This window comes from Festucalex cinctus, chromosome 16 (assembly GCF_051991245.1).
Source record: "Festucalex cinctus isolate MCC-2025b chromosome 16, RoL_Fcin_1.0, whole genome shotgun sequence".
NCBI lineage: Eukaryota > Metazoa > Chordata > Actinopteri > Syngnathiformes > Syngnathidae > Festucalex > Festucalex cinctus.
Window position 1 is genome coordinate 24,321,737 of NC_135426.1, and position 19,102 is coordinate 24,340,838.

General features: G+C 48.4%; 1 protein-coding gene across 1 annotated transcript; it reads right to left on the reverse strand.

Annotated features, from left to right (window-relative positions):
- Positions 1 to 913: 913 nt before the first annotated feature.
- On the reverse strand, positions 914 to 12,256 carry LOC144003230 (uncharacterized). The gene is made up of 5 exons (XM_077499256.1): positions 12,242 to 12,256; positions 12,096 to 12,160; positions 4,101 to 4,240; positions 1,319 to 2,573; positions 914 to 1,040 (listed from the first exon to the last, which is right to left on the reverse strand). The coding sequence occupies exons 1-5, from the start codon at positions 12,254 to 12,256 to the stop codon at positions 914 to 916; spliced, it is 1,602 nt and encodes a 533-aa protein (XP_077355382.1).
- Between the last annotated feature and the right edge of the window lie 6,846 nt (positions 12,257 to 19,102).

A 19,102-nucleotide genomic window follows, 5' to 3' on the forward strand; every position in this document is an offset into this window, starting at 1 on the left:
AGCAGTAGTTGCACTTGTTGCTGCAGATGTTGCTACAACTGCTGATGTTGAGGGAGTTGGTGTTTCCGTAGTTGCCTGACCTGTTGTCTCCGATTCTGCTGTTGTGGTTTCAACTGTTGTTTCAGCGTTTGTTGCCCCACTTGACGCTGCAGCAGATGTTCCCGATTTACTAGTTGCTGTAGACGTCAACCCCACTGTCGTTATTGGAGCTGATGTTTCTACCGTTGTCTCAATGGTTGCTTCAGATTCTACAGTTGTGGCTACAGCTGTTGTTTCAGTAGTTGCTGCCCCTGTTGCCTCCCCCGCAGCTGTTAATATTTCACTCGTTGCTGCAGATGTTGTCAACCCCGCTGTCGTTATTGGAGCTGATGTTTCTACCGTTGTCTCAACGGTTGTTTCAGATTTTGTGGCTGTGACTGTAACTGTAGTTTCAGCAGGGGTTGTCACTACAGTTGTTGCTTGTGCAGTGGTTGCACTTGTTGCTGCAGATGTTGCGACAACTGCTGATGTTGTGGGAGTTGGTGTTTCTGTACTTGCCTGAGCTGTTGTCTCCAATTCTGCTGTTGTGGCTTCAACTGTTGTTTCAGCGTTTGTTGCCCCAGTTGATGCCTCAGCAAATGTTGCTGTTTCACTCGTTGCTGCAGATGTTGTCAACCCCGCTGTCGTTATTGGAGCTGATGTTTCTTCCGTTGTCTCAATGGTTGTTTCAGATTCTCCAGTTGTGGCTACAGCTGTTGTTTCAGTAGTTGCTGCACCTGTTGCCTCTCCAGCAGGCGTTAATATTTCACTCGTTGCTGCAGATGTTGTCAACGCTGCAGATGTTGTCAACACTGCTGATGTTTTGGGAGCTGATGTTGCAACAGTTGTCTCAACGGTTGCTTCAGATTCTGTGGCTGTGGCTTTAACTGTAGTTTCAGCAGGGGTTGTCACTGTAGTTGTTGCTTGAGCAGTGGTTGCACTTGTTGCTGCAGATGTTGCTACAACTGCTGATGTTGAGGGAGTTGGTGTTTCCGTAGTTGCCTGACCTGTTGTCTCGGATTCTGCTGTTGTGGTTTCAACTGTTGTTTCAGCGTTTGTTGCCCCACTTGACGCTGCAGCAGATGTTCCCGATTTACTAGTTGCTGTAGACGTCAACCCCACTGTCGTTATTGGAGCTGATGTTTCTACCGTTGTCTCAATGGTTGCTTCAGAATCTACAGTTGTGGCTACAGCTGTTGTTTCAGTAGTTGCAGCCCCTGTTGCCGCCCCAGCAGATGATGTTAATGTTTCAGTCGCTGCTGCGGATGTCGTAAACGCTGCTGATGTTGTGGGAACTGACATTTCCACAATTGTCTGGTCTGTTGTCTGTGATTCATCAGTTGTGTCTATAGATGTCGTTTCAGCGTTTGTTGCCCCAGTTGACTCTGCAGCAGATGTTATCGATTTACTAGTTGCTGTGGACGTCAACACCACTGTCGTCGTTATTGGAGCTGATGTTTCTTCCGTTGTCTCAATGGTTACTTCAGATTCTCCAGTTGTGGCTACAGCTGTTGTTTCAGTAGTTGCTGCATCTGTTGCCTCTCCAGCAGGCGTTAATATTTCACTCGTTGCTGCAGATGTTGTCAACACTGCTGATGTTTTGGGAGCTGATGTTGCAACAGTTGTCTCAACGGTTGTTTCAGATTCTGTGGCTGTTTCTTTAACTGTAGTTTCAGCAGGGGTTGTCACTGTAGTTGTTGCTTGAGCAGTAGTTGCACTTGTTGCTGCAGATGTTGCTACAACTGCTGATGTTGAGGGAGTTGGTGTTTCCGTAGTTGCCTGACCTGTTGTCTCCGATTCTGCTGTTGTGGCTTCAATTGTTGTTTCAGCGTTTGTTGCCCCAGTTGATGCCTCAGCAAATGTTGCTGTTTCACTCGTTGCTGCAGATGTTGTCAACCCCACTGTCGTTATTGGAGCTGATGTTTCTACCGTTGTCTCAATGGTTGTTTCAGATTCTCCAGTTGTGGCTACAGCTGTTGTTTCAGTAGTTGCTGCACCTGTTGCCTCTCCAGCAGGCGTTAATATTTCACTCGTTGCTGCAGATGTTGTCAACGCTGCAGATGTTGTCAACACTGCTGATGTTTTGGGAGCTGATGTTGCAACAGTTGTCTCAACCGTTGTTTCAGATTCTGTGACTGTTTCTTTAACTGTAGTTTCAGCAGGGGTTGTCACTGTAGTTGTTGCTTGAGCAGTAGTTGCACTTGTTGCTGCAGATGTTGCTACAACTGCTGATGTTGAGGGAGTTGGTGTTTCCGTAGTTGCCTGACCTGTTGTCTCTGATTCTGCTGTTGTGGCTTCAACTGTTGTTTCAGCGTTTGTTGCCCCAGTTGATGCCTCAGCAAATGTTGCTGTTTCACTCGTTGCTGCAGATGTTGTCAACCCCGCTGTCGTTATTGGAGCTGATGTTTCTTCCGTTGTCTCAATGGTTGTTTCAGATTCTCCAGTTGTGGCTACAGCTGTTGTTTCAGTAGTTGCAGCCCCTGTTGCCTCCCCAGCAGGTGTTAATATTTCACTCGTTGCTGCAGATGTTGTCAACACTGCTGATGTTTTGGGAGCTGATGTTGCAACAGTTGTCTCAACGGTTGTTTCAGATTCTGTGGCTGTGACTGTAACTGTAGTTTCAGCAGGGGTTGTCACTGTAGTTGTTGCTTGAGCAGTGGTTGCACTTGTTGCTGCAGATGTTGCTACAACTGCTGATGTGGGAGTTGGTGTTTCTGTACTTGCCTGAGCTGTTGTCTCCAATTCTGCTGTTGTGGCAACAACTGTTGTTTCAGCGATTGTCACCCCAGTTGATGCTGCAGAAGATGCTGCCATTTTACTAATTGCTGTGGATGTCAACCCCGCTGTTATTGGAGCAGATGTTGTGGCTCCAGCTGTGGTTTCAGAAGTTGCTGCCCCTGTTACCTCTGTAGTAGACACTGCAGTTTCACTAGTTGCTGTGGATATTAGTACTGCTGTTGTAGCTGGATCCAATGTTTCTCGAGTTGTCTGATCTGTTGTTCCTGATTCTGCAACTGTAGCAGTTGTATCTTTTGGGGTTATCATTGCAGCTGTTGCAGTTACACTGGTGACTGCAGATGTTGTCAGTCCCGATGTTGCAAGAGCAGATTTTTCTGCTGTTGTTTCAACAACAGTTGTTGACACTTCTGTCATAGCTATGGCGGTTGTTTTATCGCTTGTCTGAGAAGGGGTTGTCAACATGCTTGTTGCAGCTACTGTCAACACTGTTGTTGTGGGAGTGGTTTCAAAAACTGATGGTGCAGAAGTCACAACCTCCACTGCTGTTGTGGCAACAGAGGTTTGTACGGTCGTCTGAGCAGTGTTTGTCGCCGCAGTTCCTGATTCAGCTGGTGTCTTAACTGGCGTAGTTGCCTCTGTTGTTGGCATCGCAGGGTTTTCCGTTGCAGCAGATTGTGTCGTCGACGCATCACTGGGTGTTGACTCAACAGTGATGGAGCTTCTTTCAATGTCAAAGCCTTCGACGACTGAAGCCGCGTCCGACAAGACATCCGCAATTTGGGTGTTACTTGGCGTAGATGTGGCTGTGAACACCGCATCCAAGGCATTGACGACTGAGCCATTCCTACAGAAGAAATCCCCCAAAACTTTTAATTGTAAATACTGTAAAATGCAATTAATCTGTTGGACAAATTAACAACGACAGGAAAGTACCTGAATGCAGTGATTTGCAGGCGCAAGAAGGAGGAAGGAAATACTTCAATAAATATGAGCTTAAGCTGTGGGAGGAAACAAAACAATGAGGTTGATTTGAGTTGATTGTCACTGTAGTTGCATTATATTGTGTTCCATGAGCTTACCTGTCCCGTGATCATGGCTTCTCTGTTTTGGAAAGCTGCAGACGACTTGTTCAGCAAATCACTTGTAAATGTGCTTTGAAGAGATCTGAAAGTAATTCGTTTGGTTGCTGGGGCACTAGAGCCTGTTGTGGCAACTCTTGTTGTTTCTGACATTGTTGTGGCAACAACTGTTGTTTCGGCTGGTGTAAAGTCAGCTGTTGTTTCTGGAGGTGTTGTCACTTCTGTGGTTGTGGCAGTGGTTGTTGTTTCCTCAGGTGTTGTCACTGTCGTGGTAGAATCTGTTGTGGCAAATGGTGTTTCGGTAGCTGTCGTCACTGCTGCGGTTGTGACAATTGTTGTTTCTGCTGTTGATATAGCAGCACTTGGGGCTTCCGCAGATGTTGTGACTGCTGTTGTGGTAGAGCCTGTTGTTGGGACAATTGTTGTTTCGGCAGGTGTAATCTCAGCTGTTGTGGCAACTGTTGATTCTGCTGTGGTTGTGGCAGTGGTTGTTGTTGTTTCCACAGGTGCTGTGACTGCTGTTGTGGTAGAGTCTGCTGTTGTGATGACTGTTGTTCCAGCAGGTGTAATCTCAGCTGTTGCTGTTTCGGCAGGTGCTGTCACTGCTTGTGTTGTGGCAAATGTTTCTGCTGTGGTTGTGGAAGTGGTTGTTGTTACCTCAGGTGTTGTCACCGTTGTAGAGTCTGTTTTTGTGGCAACTGTTGTTGTTTCGGCAGGTGTCATCACTGCCATTGTTGTGGCAACTGTTGTTGATTCGGCAGGTGTCGTCACTGCTGTTGTGGCAACTGTTGTTGTTTCTGCAGTTGTTTTAGCAATGCTTGTTTCCACAGATGTTGGGATCACTGATGTCGTAGAGTCTGTTGTGGCAACTGTTGTGGATTCGGCAGGTGTTGTTACTGCTGTTGTTGTGGCAACTGCTGTTGTTTCTGCCGTTGACGTAGCAGCGCTTGTTGTTTCCGCAGATGTGACTGCTGATGTCATAGTGTCTGCTGTTGTGGCAACTATTGTTGTTTCAGAAGGTGTCGTCACTGCTGTTGTTGTGGAAACTGTTGTTGATTTGGCAGGTGTCGTCACTGCTATTGTAACAGCGCTTGTTGTTTCAGGAGATGTTGTGACTGCCGATGTCGAAATGTCTTCTGTTGTTGCAACTGTTGTTGCTTCGGCAGGTGTCGTCACTGCTGTTGTTGTGGCAACTGTTGTTGTTTCTGCTGTTGATGTAGCAGCGCTTGTTGTTTCCGCAGATGTTGTGACTGCTGATGTTGTTGTGGCAACTGTTGTTGATTCGGCAGGTGTCGTCACTGCTGTTGTTGTGGCAACTGTTGTTGATTCGACAGGTGTTGTTTCTGCAGTTGTTGTAGCGCCGCTTGTTGTTTCCGCAGATGTTGTGACTGCTGATGTTGTTGTGGCAACTGTTGTTGTTTCAGCAGGTGTCGTCACTGTTGTTGTGGCAACTGTTGTTGTTTCTGCAGTTGTTGTAGCGCTGCTTGTTGTTTCCGCAGATGTTGTGACTGCTGATGTTGTTGTGGCAACTGTTGTTGATTCGGCAGGTGTCGTCACTGCTGTTGTTGTGGCAACTGCTGTTGTTTCTGCAGTTGTTGTAGCGCCGCTTGTTGTTTCCGCAGATGTTGTGACTGATGATGTTGTTGTGGCAACTGTTGTTTCGGCAGGTGTCGTCACTGCTGTTGTTGTGGCAACTGTTGTTGATTCGACAGGTGTTGTTACTGCTGTTGTTGTGGCAACTGCTGTTGTTTCTGCAGTTGTTGTTGCGCCGCTTGTTGTTTCTGCAGATGTTGTGACTGCTGATGTTGTTGTGGCAACTGTTGTTGGTTCGGCAGGTGTTGTTACTGCTGTTGGTGTGGCAACTGCTGTTGTGTCTTCAGTTGTTGTAGCAGCGCTTGTTGTTTCCGCAGATGTGACTGCTGATGTTGTTGTGGCAACTGTTGTTGATTCGGCAGGTGCTGTTACTGCAGTTGTTGTAGCGCCGCTTGTTGTTTCCGCAGATGTTGTGACTGCTGATGTTGTTGTGGCAACTGTTGTTGATTCGGCTGTTGTTGTGGCAACTGCTGTTGTGTCTGCCGTTGATGCAGCAGCGCTTGTTGTTTCCGCAGATGTTGTGACTGCTGATGTGGCAACTGTTGTTGTTTCGGCAGGTGTCGTCACTGTTGTTGTGGCAACTGTTGTTGATTTGGCAGGTGATGTTATTGCTGTTGTTGTGGCAACTGCTGTCGTTTCTGCAGTTGTAGTCGCGCCGCTTGTTGTTTCCGCAGATGTTGTGACTGCTGATGTTGTTGTGGCAACTGTTGTTGATTCGGCAGATGTTGTTACTGCTGTTGTTGTGGCAACTGCTGTTGTTTCTGCAGTTGTTGTAGCGGCACTTGTTGTTTCCGCAGATGTTGTGACTGCTGATGTCGAAGAGTCTGCTGTTGTTGCAACTGTTGTTGTTTCGGCAGGTGTCGTCACTGCTGTTGTTGTGGCAACTGTTGTTGATTCGGCAGGTGTCGTCACTGCTGTTGTTGTGGCAACTGTTGTTGATTCGGCAGGTGTTGTTACTGCTGTTGTTGTGGCAACTGTTGTTGTTTCTGCTGTTGATGTAGCGCCGCTTGTTGTTTCCGCAGATGTTGTGACTGCTGATGTTGTTGTGGCAACTGTTGTTGTTTCGGCAGGTGTCCTCACTGCTGTTGTGGCAACTGTTGTTGATTCGGCAGGTGTCGTCACTGCTGTTTTTGTAGCAACTGTTGTTGTTTCGGCAGGTGTCGTCACTGTTGTTGTGGCAACTGTTGTTGATTCGGCAGGTGTCGTCACTGCTGATGTTGTGGCAACTGTTGTTGTTTCGGCAGGTGTTGTGACTGCTGTTGTTGTGGCAACTGCTGTTGTGTCTGCTGTTGATGCAGCAGCGCTTGTTGCTTCCGCAGATGTTGTGACTGGTGATGTTGTTGTGGCAACTGCTGTTGTTTCGGCAGTTGTTGTAGCGGCGCTTGTTGTTTCCGCAGATGTTGTGCCTGCTGCTGTTGTTGTGGCAACTGTTGTTGATTCGGCAGGTGTTGTTACTGCTGTTGTTGTGGCAACTGTTGTTGTTTCTGCTGTTGATGTAGCGCCGCTTGTTGTTTCCGCAGATGTTGTGACTGCTGATGTTGTTGTGGCAACTGTTGTTGTTTCGGCAGGTGTCCTCACTGCTGTTGTAGCAACTGTTGTTGTTTCGGCAGGTGTCGTCACTGTTGTTGTGGCAACTGTTGTTGATTCGGCAGGTGTCGTCACTGCTGATGTTGTGGCAACTGTTGTTGTTTCGGCAGGTGTTGTGACTGCTGTTGTTGTGGCAACTGCTGTTGTGTCTGCTGTTGATGCAGCAGCGCTTGTTGCTTCCGCAGATGTTGTGACTGGTGATGTTGTTGTGGCAACTGCTGTTGTTTCGGCAGTTGTTGTAGCGGCGCTTGTTGTTTCCGCAGATGTTGTGCCTGCTGCTGTTGTTGTGGCAACTGTTGTTGATTCGGCAGGTGTTGTTACTGCTGTTGTTGTGGCAACTGTTGTTGTTTCTGCTGTTGATGTAGCGCCGCTTGTTGTTTCCGCAGATGTTGTGACTGCTGATGTTGTTGTGGCAACTGTTGTTGTTTCGGCAGGTGTCCTCACTGCTGTTGTAGCAACTGTTGTTGTTTCGGCAGGTGTCGTCACTGTTGTTGTGGCAACTGTTGTTGATTCGGCAGGTGTCGTCACTGCTGATGTTGTGGCAACTGTTGTTGTTTCGGCAGGTGTTGTGACTGCTGTTGTTGTGGCAACTGCTGTTGTTTCTGCAGTTGTTGTAGCGGCACTTGTTGTTTCCGCAGATGTTGTGACTGCTGATGTCGAAGAGTCTGCTGTTGTTGCAACTGTTGTTGTTTCGGCAGGTGTCGTCACTGCTGTTGTTGTGGCAACTGTTGTTGATTCGGCAGGTGTTGTTACTGCTGTTGTTGTGGCAACTGCTGTTGTTTCTGCAGTTGTTGTAGCGCCGCTTGTTGTTTCCGCAGATGTTGTGACTGCTGATGTTGTTGTGGCAACTGTTGTTGTTTCGGCAGGTGTCCTCACTGCTGTTGTGGCAACTGTTGTTGATTCGGCAGGTGTCGTCACTGCTGTTTTTGTAGCAACTGTTGTTGTTTCGGCAGGTGTCGTCACTGTTGTTGTGGCAACTGTTGTTGATTCGGCAGGTGTCGTCACTGCTGATGTTGTGGCAACTGTTGTTGATTCGGCAGGTGTTGTTACTGCTGTTGTTGTGGCAACTGCTGTTGTGTCTGCCGTTGATGCAGCAGCGCTTATTGTTTCCGCAGATGTTGTGACTGCTGATGTTGTTGTGGCAACTGTTGTTGTTTCGGCAGGTGTCGTCACTGCTGTTGTTGTGGCAACTGTTGTTGTTTCTGCAGTTGTTGTAGCGGCGCTTGTTGTTTCCGCAGATGTTGTGACTGCTGATGTTGTTGTGCCAACTGTTGTTGTTTCGGCAGGTGTCGTCACTGCTGTTGTGGCAACTGTTGTTGTTTCTGCCGTTGATGCAGCAGCGCTTGTTGTTTCCGCAGATGTTGTGACTGCTGATGTTGTTGTGGCAACTGTTGTTGTTTCGGCAGGTGTCGTCACTGCTGTTGTTGTGGCAACTGCTGTTGTTTCTGCAGTTGTTGTAGCGCCGCTTGTTGTTTCCGCAGATGTTGTGACTGCTGATGTTGTTGTGGCAACTGTTGTTGTTTCGGCAGGTGTCGTCACTGCTGTTGTGGCAACTGTTGTTGATTCGGCAGGTGTTGTTACTGCTGTTGTTGTGGCAACTGCTGTTGTGTCTGCCGTTGATGCAGCAGCACTTGTTGTTTCCGCAGATGTTGTGACTGCTGATGTTGTTGTGGCAACTGTTGTTGTTTCGGCAGGTGTCGTCACTGCTGTTGTTGTGGCAACTGTTGTTGTTTCGGCAGGTGTCGTCACTGCTGTTGTTGTGGCAACTGTTGTTGTTTCTGCAGTTGTTGTAGCGGCGCTTGTTGTTTCCGCAGATGTTGTGACTGCTGATGTTGTTGTGGCAACTGTTGTTGTTTCGGCAGGTGTCGTCACTGCTGTTGTTGTGGCAACTGTTGTTGTTTCGGCAGGTGTCGTCACTGCTGTTGTTGTGGCAACTGTTGTTGTTTCGGCAGGTGTTGTTACTGCTGTTGTTGTGGCAACTGCTGTTGTGTATGCCGTTGATGCAGCACCGCTTGTTGTTTCCGCAGATGTTGTGACTGCTGATGTTGTTGTGGCAACTGTTGTTGATTTGGCTGTTGTTGTGGCAACTGCTGTTGTGTCTGCCGTTGATGCAGCAGCGCTTGTTGTTTCCGCAGATGTTGTGACTGCTGATGTTGTGGCAACTGTTGTTGTTTCGGCAGGTGTCGTCACTGTTGTTGTGGCAACTGTTGTTGTTTCTGCAGTTGTTGTAGCGGCGCTTGTTGTTTCCGCAGATGTTGTGACTGCTGATGTGGCAACTGTTGTTGTTTCGGCAGGTGTCGTCACTGTTGTTGTGGCAACTGTTGTTGATTTGGCAGGTGATGTTATTGCTGTTGTTGTGGCAACTGCTGTCGTTTCTGCAGTTGTAGTCGCGCCGCTTGTTGTTTCCGCAGATGTTGTGACTGCTGATGTTGTTGTGGCAACTGTTGTTGATTCGGCAGATGTTGTTACTGCTGTTGTTGTGGCAACTGCTGTTGTTTCTGCAGTTGTTGTAGCGGCACTTGTTGTTTCCGCAGATGTTGTGACTGCTGATGTCGAAGAGTCTGCTGTTGTTGCAACTGTTGTTGTTTCGGCAGGTGTCGTCACTGCTGTTGTTGTGGCAACTGTTGTTGATTCGGCAGGTGTCGTCACTGCTGTTGTTGTGGCAACTGTTGTTGATTCGCCAGGTGTTGTTACTGCTGTTGTTGTGGCAACTGTTGTTGTTTCTGCTGTTGATGTAGCGCCGCTTGTTGTTTCCGCAGATGTTGTGACTGCTGATGTTGTTGTGGCAACTGTTGTTGTTTCGGCAGGTGTCCTCACTGCTGTTGTGGCAACTGTTGTTGATTCGGCAGGTGTCGTCACTGCTGTTTTTGTAGCAACTGTTGTTGTTTCGGCAGGTGTCGTCACTGTTGTTGTGGCAACTGTTGTTGATTCGGCAGGTGTCGTCACTGCTGATGTTGTGGCAACTGTTGTTGTTTCGGCAGGTGTTGTGACTGCTGTTGTGTCTGCTGTTGATGCAGCAGCGCTTGTTGCTTCCGCAGATGTTGTGACTGGTGCTGTTGTTGTGGCAACTGCTGTTGTTTCGGCAGTTGTTGTAGCGGCGCTTGTTGTTTCCGCAGATGTTGTGCCTGCTGCTGTTGTTGTGGCAACTGTTGTTGATTCGGCAGGTGTTGTTACTGCTGCTGTTGTGGCAACTGCTGTTGTGTCTGCCGTTGATGCAGCAGCGCTTATTGTTTCCGCAGATGTTGTGACTGCTGATGTTGTTGTGGCAACTGTTGTTGTTTCGGCAGGTGTCGTCACTGCTGTTGTTGTGGCAACTGTTGTTGTTTCTGCAGTTGTTGTAGCGGCGCTTGTTGTTTCCGCAGATGTTGTGACTGCTGATGTTGTTGTGCCAACTGTTGTTGTTTCGGCAGGTGTCGTCACTGCTGTTGTGGCAACTGTTGTTGTTTCTGCCGTTGATGCAGCAGCGCTTGTTGTTTCCGCAGATGTTGTGACTGCTGATGTTGTTGTGGCAACTGTTGTTGTTTCGGCAGGTGTCGTCACTGCTGTTGTTGTGGCAACTGCTGTTGTTTCTGCAGTTGTTGTAGCGCCGCTTGTTGTTTCCGCAGATGTTGTGACTGCTGATGTTGTTGTGGCAACTGTTGTTGTTTCGGCAGGTGTCGTCACTGCTGTTGTGGCAACTGTTGTTGATTCGGCAGGTGTTGTTACTGCTGTTGTTGTGGCAACTGCTGTTGTGTCTGCCGTTGATGCAGCAGCACTTGTTTCCGCAGATGTTGTGACTGCTGATGTTGTTGTGGCAACTGTTGTTGTTTCGGCAGGTGTCGTCACTGCTGTTGTTGTGGCAACTGTTGTTGTTTCGGCAGGTGTTGTCACTGCTGTTGTTGTGGCAACTGTTGTTGTTTCTGCAGTTGTTGTAGCGGCGCTTGTTGTTTCCGCAGATGTTGTGACATCTGATGTTGTTGTGGCAACTGTTGTTGTTTCGGCAGGTGTCGTCACTGCTGTTGTTGTGGCAACTGTTGTTGTTTCGGCAGGTGTCGTCACTGCTGTTGTTGTGGCAACTGTTGTTGTTTCGGCAGGTGTTGTTACTGCTGTTGTTGTGGCAACTGCTGTTGTGTATGCCGTTGATGCAGCACCGCTTGTTGTTTCCGCAGATGTTGTGACTGCTGATGTTGTTGTGGCAACTGTTGTTGATTCGGCAGGTGTTGTTACTGCTGTTGTCGTGGCAACTGCTGTTGTTTCTGCCGTTGATGTAGCAGCGCTTGTTGTTTCCGCAGATGTGACTGCTGATGTCGTAGAGTCAGCTGTTGTGGCAACTGTTGTTGTTTCGGCAGGTGTTGTTACTGCTGTTGTTGTGGCAACTGCTTTTGTTTCTGCAATTGTTGTAGCGCCGCTTGTTGTTTCCGCAGATGTTGTGACTGCTGATGTTGTTGTGGCAACTGTTGTTGATTCGGCAGGTGTTGTTACTGCTGTTGTTGTGGCAACTGCTGTTGTGTCTGCCGTTGATGCAGCAGCGCTTGTTGTTTCCGCAGATGTTGTGACTGCTGATGTTGTTGTGGCAACTGTTGTTGTTTCGGCAGTTGTTGTAGCGGCGCTTGTCGTTTCCGCAGATGTTGTGACTGCTGATGTTGTTGTGGCAACTGTTGTTGTTTCGGCAGGTGTCGTCACTGCTGTTGTTGTGGCAACTGTTGTTGTTTTGGCAGGTGTCGTCACTGCTGTTGTTGTGGCAACTGCTGTTGTTTCTGCAGTTGTTGTAGCGCCGCTTGTTGTTTCCGGCGTAGTTGCCTCTGTTGTTGGCATCGCAGGGTTTTCCGTTGCAGCAGATTGTGTCGTCGACGCATCACTGGGTGTTGACTCAACAGTGATGGAGCTTCTTTCAATGTCAAAGCCTTCGACGACTGAAGCCGCGTCCGACAAGACATCCGCAATTTGGGTGTTACTTGGCGTAGATGTGGCTGTGAACACCGCATCCAAGGCATTGACGACTGAGCCATTCCTAGAGAAGAAATCCCCCAAAACTTTTAATTGTAAATACTGTAAAATGCAATTAATCTGTTGGACAAATTAACAACGACAGGAAAGTACCTGAATGCAGTGATTTGCAGGCGCAAGAAGGAGGAAGGAAATACTTCAATAAATATGAGCTTAAGCTGTGGGAGGAAACAAAACAATGAGGTTGATTTGAGTTGATTGTCACTGTAGTTGCATTATATTGTGTTCCATGAGCTTACCTGTCCCGTGATCATGGCTTCTCTGTTTTGGAAAGCTGCAGACGACTTGTTCAGCAAATCACTTGTAAATGTGCTTTGAAGAGATCTGAAAGTAATTCGTTTGGTTGCTGGGGCACTAGAGCCTGTTGTGGCAACTCTTGTTGTTTCTGACATTGTTGTGGCAACAACTGTTGTTTCGGCTGGTGTAAAGTCAGCTGTTGTTTCTGGAGGTGTTGTCACTTCTGTGGTTGTGGCAGTGGTTGTTGTTTCCTCAGGTGTTGTCACTGTCGTGGTAGAATCTGTTGTGGCAAATGGTGTTTCGGTAGCTGTCGTCACTGCTGCGGTTGTGACAATTGTTGTTTCTGCTGTTGATATAGCAGCACTTGGGGCTTCCGCAGATGTTGTGACTGCTGTTGTGGTAGAGCCTGTTGTTGGGACAATTGTTGTTTCGGCAGGTGTAATCTCAGCTGTTGTGGCAACTGTTGATTCTGCTGTGGTTGTGGCAGTGGTTGTTGTTGTTTCCACAGGTGCTGTGACTGCTGTTGTGGTAGAGTCTGCTGTTGTGATGACTGTTGTTCCAGCAGGTGTAATCTCAGCTGTTGCTGTTTCGGCAGGTGCTGTCACTGCTTGTGTTGTGGCAAATGTTTCTGCTGTGGTTGTGGAAGTGGTTGTTGTTACCTCAGGTGTTGTCACCGTTGTAGAGTCTGTTTTTGTGGCAACTGTTGTTGTTTCGGCAGGTGTCGTCACTGCCATTGTTGTGGCAACTGTTGTTGATTCGGCAGGTGTCGTCACTGCTGTTGTGGCAACTGTTGTTGTTTCTGCAGTTGTTTTAGCAATGCTTGTTTCCACAGATGTTGGGATCGCTGATGTCGTAGAGTCTGTTGTGGCAACTGTTGTGGATTCGGCAGGTGTTGTTACTGCTGTTGTTGTGGCAACTGCTGTTGTTTCTGCCGTTGACGTAGCAGCGCTTGTTGTTTCCGCAGATGTGACTGCTGATGTCATAGTGTCTGCTGTTGTGGCAACTATTGTTGTTTCAGAAGGTGTCGTCACTGCTGTTGTTGTGGAAACTGTTGTTGATTTGGCAGGTGTCGTCACTGCTATTGTAACAGCGCTTGTTGTTTCAGGAGATGTTGTGACTGCCGATGTCGAAATGTCTTCTGTTGTTGCAACTGTTGTTGCTTCGGCAGGTGTCGTCACTGCTGTTGTTGTGGCAACTGTTGTTGTTTCTGCTGTTGATGTAGCAGCGCTTGTTGTTTCCGCAGATGTTGTGACTGCTGATGTTGTTGTGGCAACTGTTGTTGATTCGGCAGGTGTCGTCACTGCTGTTGTTGTGGCAACTGTTGTTGATTCGACAGGTGTTGTTTCTGCAGTTGTTGTAGCGCCGCTTGTTGTTTCCGCAGATGTTGTGACTGCTGATGTTGTTGTGGCAACTGTTGTTGTTTCAGCAGGTGTCGTCACTGTTGTTGTGGCAACTGTTGTTGTTTCTGCAGTTGTTGTAGCGCTGCTTGTTGTTTCCGCAGATGTTGTGACTGCTGATGTTGTTGTGGCAACTGTTGTTGATTCGGCAGGTGTCGTCACTGCTGTTGTTGTGGCAACTGTTGTTGATTCGGCAGGTGTCGTCACTGCTGTTGTTGTGGCAACTGCTGTTGTTTCTGCAGTTGTTGTAGCGCCGCTTGTTGTTTCCGCAGATGTTGTGACTGATGATGTTGTTGTGGCAACTGTTGTTTCGGCAGGTGTCGTCACTGCTGTTGTTGTGGCAACTGTTGTTGATTCGACAGGTGTTGTTACTGCTGTTGTTGTGGCAACTGCTGTTGTTTCTGCAGTTATTGTTGCGCCGCTTGTTGTTTCTGCAGATGTTGTGACTGCTGATGTTGTTGTGGCAACTGTTGTTGGTTCGGCAGGTGTTGTTACTGCTGTTGGTGTGGCAACTGCTGTTGTGTCTTCAGTTGTTGTAGCAGCGCTTGTTGTTTCCGCAGATGTGACTGCTGATGTTGTTGTGGCAACTGTTGCTGATTCGGCAGGTGCTGTTACTGCAGTTGTTGTAGCGCCGCTTGTTGTTTCCGCAGATGTTGTGACTGCTGATGTTGTTGTGGCAACTGTTGTTGATTCGGCTGTTGTTGTGGCAACTGCTGTTGTGTCTGCCGTTGATGCAGCAGCGCTTGTTGTTTCCGCAGATGTTGTGACTGCTGATGTGGCAACTGTTGTTGTTTCGGCAGGTGTCGTCACTGTTGTTGTGGCAACTGTTGTTGATTTGGCAGGTGATGTTATTGCTGTTGTTGTGGCAACTGCTGTCGTTTCTGCAGTTGTAGTCGCGCCGCTTGTTGTTTCCGCAGATGTTGTGACTGCTGATGTTGTTGTGGCAACTGTTGTTGATTCGGCAGATGTTGTTACTGCTGTTGTTGTGGCAACTGCTGTTGTTTCTGCAGTTGTTGTAGCGGCACTTGTTGTTTCCGCAGATGTTGTGACTGCTGATGTCGAAGAGTCTGCTGTTGTTGCAACTGTTGTTGTTTCGGCAGGTGTCGTCACTGCTGTTGTTGTGGCAACTGTTGTTGATTCGGCAGGTGTCGTCACTGCTGTTGTTGTGGCAACTGTTGTTGATTCGGCAGGTGTTGTTACTGCTGTTGTTGTGGCAACTGTTGTTGTTTCTGCTGTTGATGTAGCGCCGCTTGTTGTTTCCGCAGATGTTGTGACTGCTGATGTTGTTGTGGCAACTGTTGTTGTTTCGGCAGGTGTCCTCACTGCTGTTGTGGCAACTGTTGTTGATTCGGCAGGTGTCGTCACTGCTGTTTTTGTAGCAACTGTTGTTGTTTCGGCAGGTGTCGTCACTGTTGTTGTGGCAACTGTTGTTGATTCGGCAGGTGTCGTCACTGCTGATGTTGTGGCAACTGTTGTTGTTTCGGCAGGTGTTGTGACTGCTGTTGTTGTGGCAACTGCTGTTGTGTCTGCTGTTGATGCAGCAGCGCTTGTTGCTTCCGCAGATGTTGTGACTGGTGATGTTGTTGTGGCAACTGCTGTTGTTTCGGCAGTTGTTGTAGCGGCGCTTGTTGTTTCCGCAGATGTTGTGCCTGCTGCTGTTGTTGTGGCAACTGTTGTTGATTCGGCAGGTGTTGTTACTGCTGTTGTTGTGGCAACTGCTGTTGTGTCTGCCGTTGATGCAGCAGCGCTTATTGTTTCCGCAGATGTTGTGACTGCTGATGTTGTTGTGGCAACTGTTGTTGTTTCGGCAGGTGTCGTCACTGCTGTTGTTGTGGCAACTGTTGTTGTTTCTGCAGTTGTTGTAGCGGCGCTTGTTGTTTCCGCAGATGTTGTGACTGCTGATGTTGTTGTGGCAACTGTTGTTGATTCGGCAGGTGTCGTCACTGCTGTTGTTGTGGCAACTGTTGTTGTTACTGCTGTTGTTGTGGCAACTGCTGTTGTGTCTGCCGTTGATGCAGCAGCGCTTATTGTTTCCGCAGATGTTGTGACTGCTGATGTTGTTGTGGCAACTGTTGTTGTTTCGGCAGGTGTCGTCACTGCTGTTGTTGTGGCAACTGTTGTTGTTTCTGCAGTTGTTGTAGCGGCGCTTGTTGTTTCCGCAGATGTTGTGACTGCTGATGTTGTTGTGGCAACTGTTGTTGATTCGGCAGGTGTCGTCACTGCTGTTGTTGTGGCAACTGTTGTTGTTTCTGCAGTTGTTGTAGCGGCGCTTGTTGTTTCCGCAGATGTTGTGACTGCTGATGTTGTTGTGCCAACTGTTGTTGTTTCGGCAGGTGTCGTCACTGCTGTTGTTGTGGCAACTGCTGTTGTTTCTGCAGTTGTTGTAGCGCCGCGTGTTGTTTCCGCAGATGTTGTGACTGCTGATGTTGTTGTGGCAACTGTTGTTGTTTCGGCAGGTGTCGTCACTGCTGTTGTGGCAACTGTTGTTGATTCGGCAGGTGTTGTTACTGCTGTTGTTGTGGCAACTGCTGTTGTGTCTGCCGTTGATGCAGCAGCACTTGTTGTTTCCGCAGATGTTGTGACTGCTGATGTTGTTGTGGCAACTGTTGTTGTTTCGGCAGGTGTCGTCACTGCTGTTGTTGTGGCAACTGTTGTTGTTTCGGCAGGTGTCGTCACTGCTGTTGTTGTGGCAACTGTTGTTGTTTCTGCAGTTGTTGTAGCGGCGCTTGTTGTTTCCGCAGATGTTGTGACTGCTGATGTTGTTGTGGCAACTGTTGTTGTTTCGGCAGGTGTCGTCACTGCTGTTGTTGTGGCAACTGTTGTTGTTTCGGCAGGTGTCGTCACTGCTGTTGTTGTGGCAACTGTTGTTGTTTCGGCAGGTGTTGTTACTGCTGTTGTTGTGGCAACTGCTGTTGTGTATGCCGTTGATGCAGCACCGCTTGTTGTTTCCGCAGATGTTGTGACTGCTGATGTTGTTGTGGCAACTGTTGTTGTTTCGGCAGGTGTCGTCACTGCTGTTGTTGTGGCAACTGTTGTTGTTTCTGCAGTTGATGTAGCAGCGCTTGTTGTTTCCGCAGATGTGACTGCTGATGTCGTAGAGTCAGCTGTTGTGGCAACTGTTGTTGTTTCGGCAGGTGTTGTTACTGCTGTTGTTGTGGCAACTGCTTTTGTTTCTGCAATTGTTGTAGCGCCGCTTGTTGTTTCCGCAGATGTTGTGACTGCTGATGTTGTTGTGGCAACTGTTGTTGATTCGGCAGGTGTTGTTACTGCTGTTGTTGTGGCAACTGCTGTTGTGTCTGCCGTTGATGCAGCAGCGCTTGTTGTTTCCGCAGATGTTGTGACTGCTGATGTTGTTGTGGCAACTGTTGTTGTTTCGGCAGTTGTTGTAGCGGCGCTTGTCGTTTCCGCAGATGTTGTGACTGCTGATGTTGTCGTGGCAACTGTTGTTGTTTCGGCAGGTGTCGTCACTGCTGTTGTTGTGGCAACTGTTGTTGTTTTGGCAGGTGTCGTCACTGCTGTTGTTGTGGCAACTGCTGTTGTTTCTGCAGTTGTTGTAGCGCCGCTTGTTGTTTCCGCAGATGTTGTGACTGTTGATGTTGTTGTGGCAACTGTTGTTGTTTCGGCAGGTGTCGTCACTGCTGTTGTGGCAACTGTTGTTGATTCGGCAGGTGTTGTTACCGCTGTTGTTGTGGCAACTGCTGTTGTGTCTGCCGTTGATGCAGCAGCGCTTGTTGTTTCCGCAGATGTTGTGACTGCTGATGTTGTTGTGGCAACTGTTGTTGTTTCGGCAGGTGTCGTCACTGCTGTTGTGGCAACTGTTGTTGTTTCGGCAGGTGTCGTCACTGCTGTTGTGGCAACTGTTGTTGTTTCGGCAGGTGTCGTCACTGCTGTTGTGGCAACTGTTGTTGATTCGGCAGGTGTTGTTACTGCTGTTGTTGTGGCAACTGCTGTTGTTTCTGCAGTTGTTGTAGCAGCGCTTGTTGTTTCCGCAGATGTTGTGACTGCTGTTGTTGTGGCAACAGTTGTTGTTTCGGCAGGTGTTGTTACTGCTGTTGTCGTGGCAACTGCTGTTGTGTCTGCCGTTGATGCAGCAGCGCTTGTTGTTTCCGCAGATGTTGTGACTGCTGATGTTGTTGTGGCAACTGTTGTTGTTTCGGCAGTTGTTGTAGCGGCGCTTGTTGTTTCCGCAGATGTTGTGACTGCTGATGTTGTTGTGGCAACTGTTGTTGTTTCGGCAGGTGTCGTCACTGCTGTTGTGGCAACTGTTGTTGTTTCGGCAGGTGTCGTCACTGCTGTTGTGGCAACTGTTGTTGATTCGGCAGGTGTTGTTACTGCTGTTGTTGTGGCAACTGCTGTTGTTTCTGCAGTTGTTGTAGCAGCGCTTGTTGTTTCCGCAGATGTTGTGACTGCTGATGTTGTTGTGGCAACTGTTGTTGTTTCGGCAGGTGTCGTCACTGCTGTTGTGGCAACTGTTGTTGATTCGGCAGGTGTTGTTACTGCTGTTGTTGTGGCAACTGCTGTTGTGTATGCCGTTGATGCAGCGCCGCTTGTTGTTTCCGCAGATGTTGTGACTGCTGATGTTGTTGTGGCAACTGTTGTTGATTCGGCAGGTGTTGTTACTGCTGTTGTTGTGGCAACTGTTGTTGTTTCGGCAGGTGTTGTTACTGCTGTTGTTGTGGCAACTGCTGTTGTGTCTGCCGTTGATGCAGCAGCGCTTGTTGTTTCCGCAGATGTTGTGACTGCTGATGTTGTTGTGGCAACTGTTGTTGTTTCGGCAGTTGTTGTAGCGCTGCTTGTTGTTTCCGCAGATGTTGTGACTGCTGATGTTGTTGTGGCAACTGTTGTTGATTCGGCAGGTGTTGTTACTGCTGTTGTTGTGGCAACTGTTGTTGTTTCGGCAGGTGTTGTTACTGCTGTTGTTGTGGCAACTGCTGTTGTGTCTGCCGTTGATGCAGCAGCGCTTGTTGTTTCCGCAGATGTTGTGACTGCTGATGTTGTTGTGGCAACTGTTGTTGTTTCGGCAGTTGTTGTAGCGCTGCTTGTTGTTTCCGCAGATGTTGTGACTGCTGATGTTGTTGTGGCAACTGTTGTTGATTCGGCAGGTGTTGTTACTGCTGTTGTTGTGGCAACTGTTGTTGTTTCGGCAGGTGTTGTTACTGCTGTTGTTGTGGCAACTGCTGTTGTGTCTGCCGTTGATGCAGCAGCGCTTGTTGTTTCCGCAGATGTTGTGACTGCTGTTGTTGTGGCAACAGTTGTTGTTTCGGCAGGTGTTGTTACTGCTGTTGTCGTGGCAACTGCTGTTGTGTCTGCCGTTGATGCAGCAGCGCTTGTTGTTTCCGCAGATGTTGTGACTGCTGATGTTGTTGTGGCAACTGTTGTTGTTTCGGCAGTTGTTGTAGCGGCGCTTGTTTTTTCCGCAGATGTTGTGACTGCTGATGTTGTTGTGGCAACTGTTGTTGTTTCGGC